The sequence below is a fragment of the Penaeus monodon genome, chromosome 25, assembly GCF_015228065.2.
Source record: "Penaeus monodon isolate SGIC_2016 chromosome 25, NSTDA_Pmon_1, whole genome shotgun sequence".
In the NCBI taxonomy this organism is placed as follows: domain Eukaryota; kingdom Metazoa; phylum Arthropoda; class Malacostraca; order Decapoda; family Penaeidae; genus Penaeus; species Penaeus monodon.
This window is the reverse complement of record NC_051410.1, coordinates 20,470,946-20,472,242: the sequence shown is the minus strand read 5'-3', so window position 1 is coordinate 20,472,242 and position 1,297 is coordinate 20,470,946. Positions and strand designations below refer to the sequence as shown.

Sequence of the window (1,297 nt, the reverse complement as noted above, 5' to 3'; positions counted from 1 at the left end):
ATATAGCAGTCAATATTACCTATAATTCATCAGCTGTTTCATGAGGTTTAAATTTAGACCAGTGTACACCATCAAATGATATAATAACATTACAAATCCTCTGTCCATTATAATGAATTATAGTTAATAATGAATATGTCTTCTATGTTTAATAAACACTTTAGGAAGGATGTTAAAGATATCAATCTTGAACAACCGTTGTCGTCAGAAGCCTATTTTGCTAAGGAAGAGAGTTGTAAGGTTAGAATACGGCTGACATTCACTTGTGTACTACATCAGGTTACGGGCCGAAATGCGTTGAATCTGTCTATGGAAAGTCATCATTTCAACCATTTTCACTGATGGCCAGTGGGTGAGCCAGTTGGAAGAGAAGAAATATGAATATGGTGGGAACGGAGAAGGTGCGGAGACCTGAAGAGGAATGGATGAATTCTTCGGAGGAGGAAAAAAAGGTATAAGGAATCACAGCTAAGGACGGGTTCACATTGGCCTTTGGAGTAACTGCTTTTTCGTTTTCCTTCATATGATTCTTAGCATAATAATAGTATAAACAGCTCATTCACTCCCGTGTTTTTCTTGATTTATTCTGGATTTTCTTAAATGATCGTGATGCCTTCTCTTATTTTTACTGTATAGTATGCTACTAGCAGTAGCTACAAATGCAATATTAACAATCTTAATATCGACAGAAAGGTTATGCTGGCGTAAGATTAATCTCTGTGTGTATCTTGCTTCCGTTCCCATTTGTTTCTCTATCTTTTCGGCTTTTCTTCGAGCGAATGTCACAACTTTTGTCTACATCGAAGCGAAAAGCGCGTTTCGGAGAATCACCTTAAGCGCCATGCTCTGAGCTTCTAGTTTAATTCCCGCGTTCGGTCTAGCTAATCGTCGTTTCAAATGCTTTTTGTCGAGCGCGCTTTTATTTTTCGGAAGTTGTTTCAATATTGCGGTAAGTGTCGACTCTTATACATGATCTATCATATATACATATATTTTCGTTCGACACATTTAACTGTCAGTCTTCATGTGGTGCACTATACTCTATCCAACATTTTGAGCATCAACTGAGCTCATTCCTCAGCTTGTAAGACATTTGTAATGTTCACAAGATGAAAATGTCTAGGCATTATAGGAGAGATTTCTTCAGAAACTTCAAACTTTTCAACATTTTACGTCTACATTTTCAGTAACTGATGTCGCCCCTCCTGCGGCACCTTCATGGAGTTACGAGGGCGAAGGAGGTAAACAGCAACCCATGGCAGTATTGTATTTCCTGCAGTCAAAGTACTTTTAATAC

General features: G+C 38.0%; 1 protein-coding gene across 1 annotated transcript in view; it reads left to right on the top strand.

Moving 5' to 3' along the window:
- Positions 1-1,191: 1,191 nt before the first annotated feature.
- Positions 1,192-1,297, top strand: part of LOC119589111 (carbonic anhydrase 7-like) — a gene marked incomplete at both ends in the record, with an annotated part of 2,200 nt that continues 2,094 nt past the window's right edge. Inside the window, 1 exon segment of the mRNA XM_037937687.1 lies at positions 1,192-1,241. Within this exon segment, the coding sequence (XP_037793615.1) occupies positions 1,192-1,241 (50 nt within the window).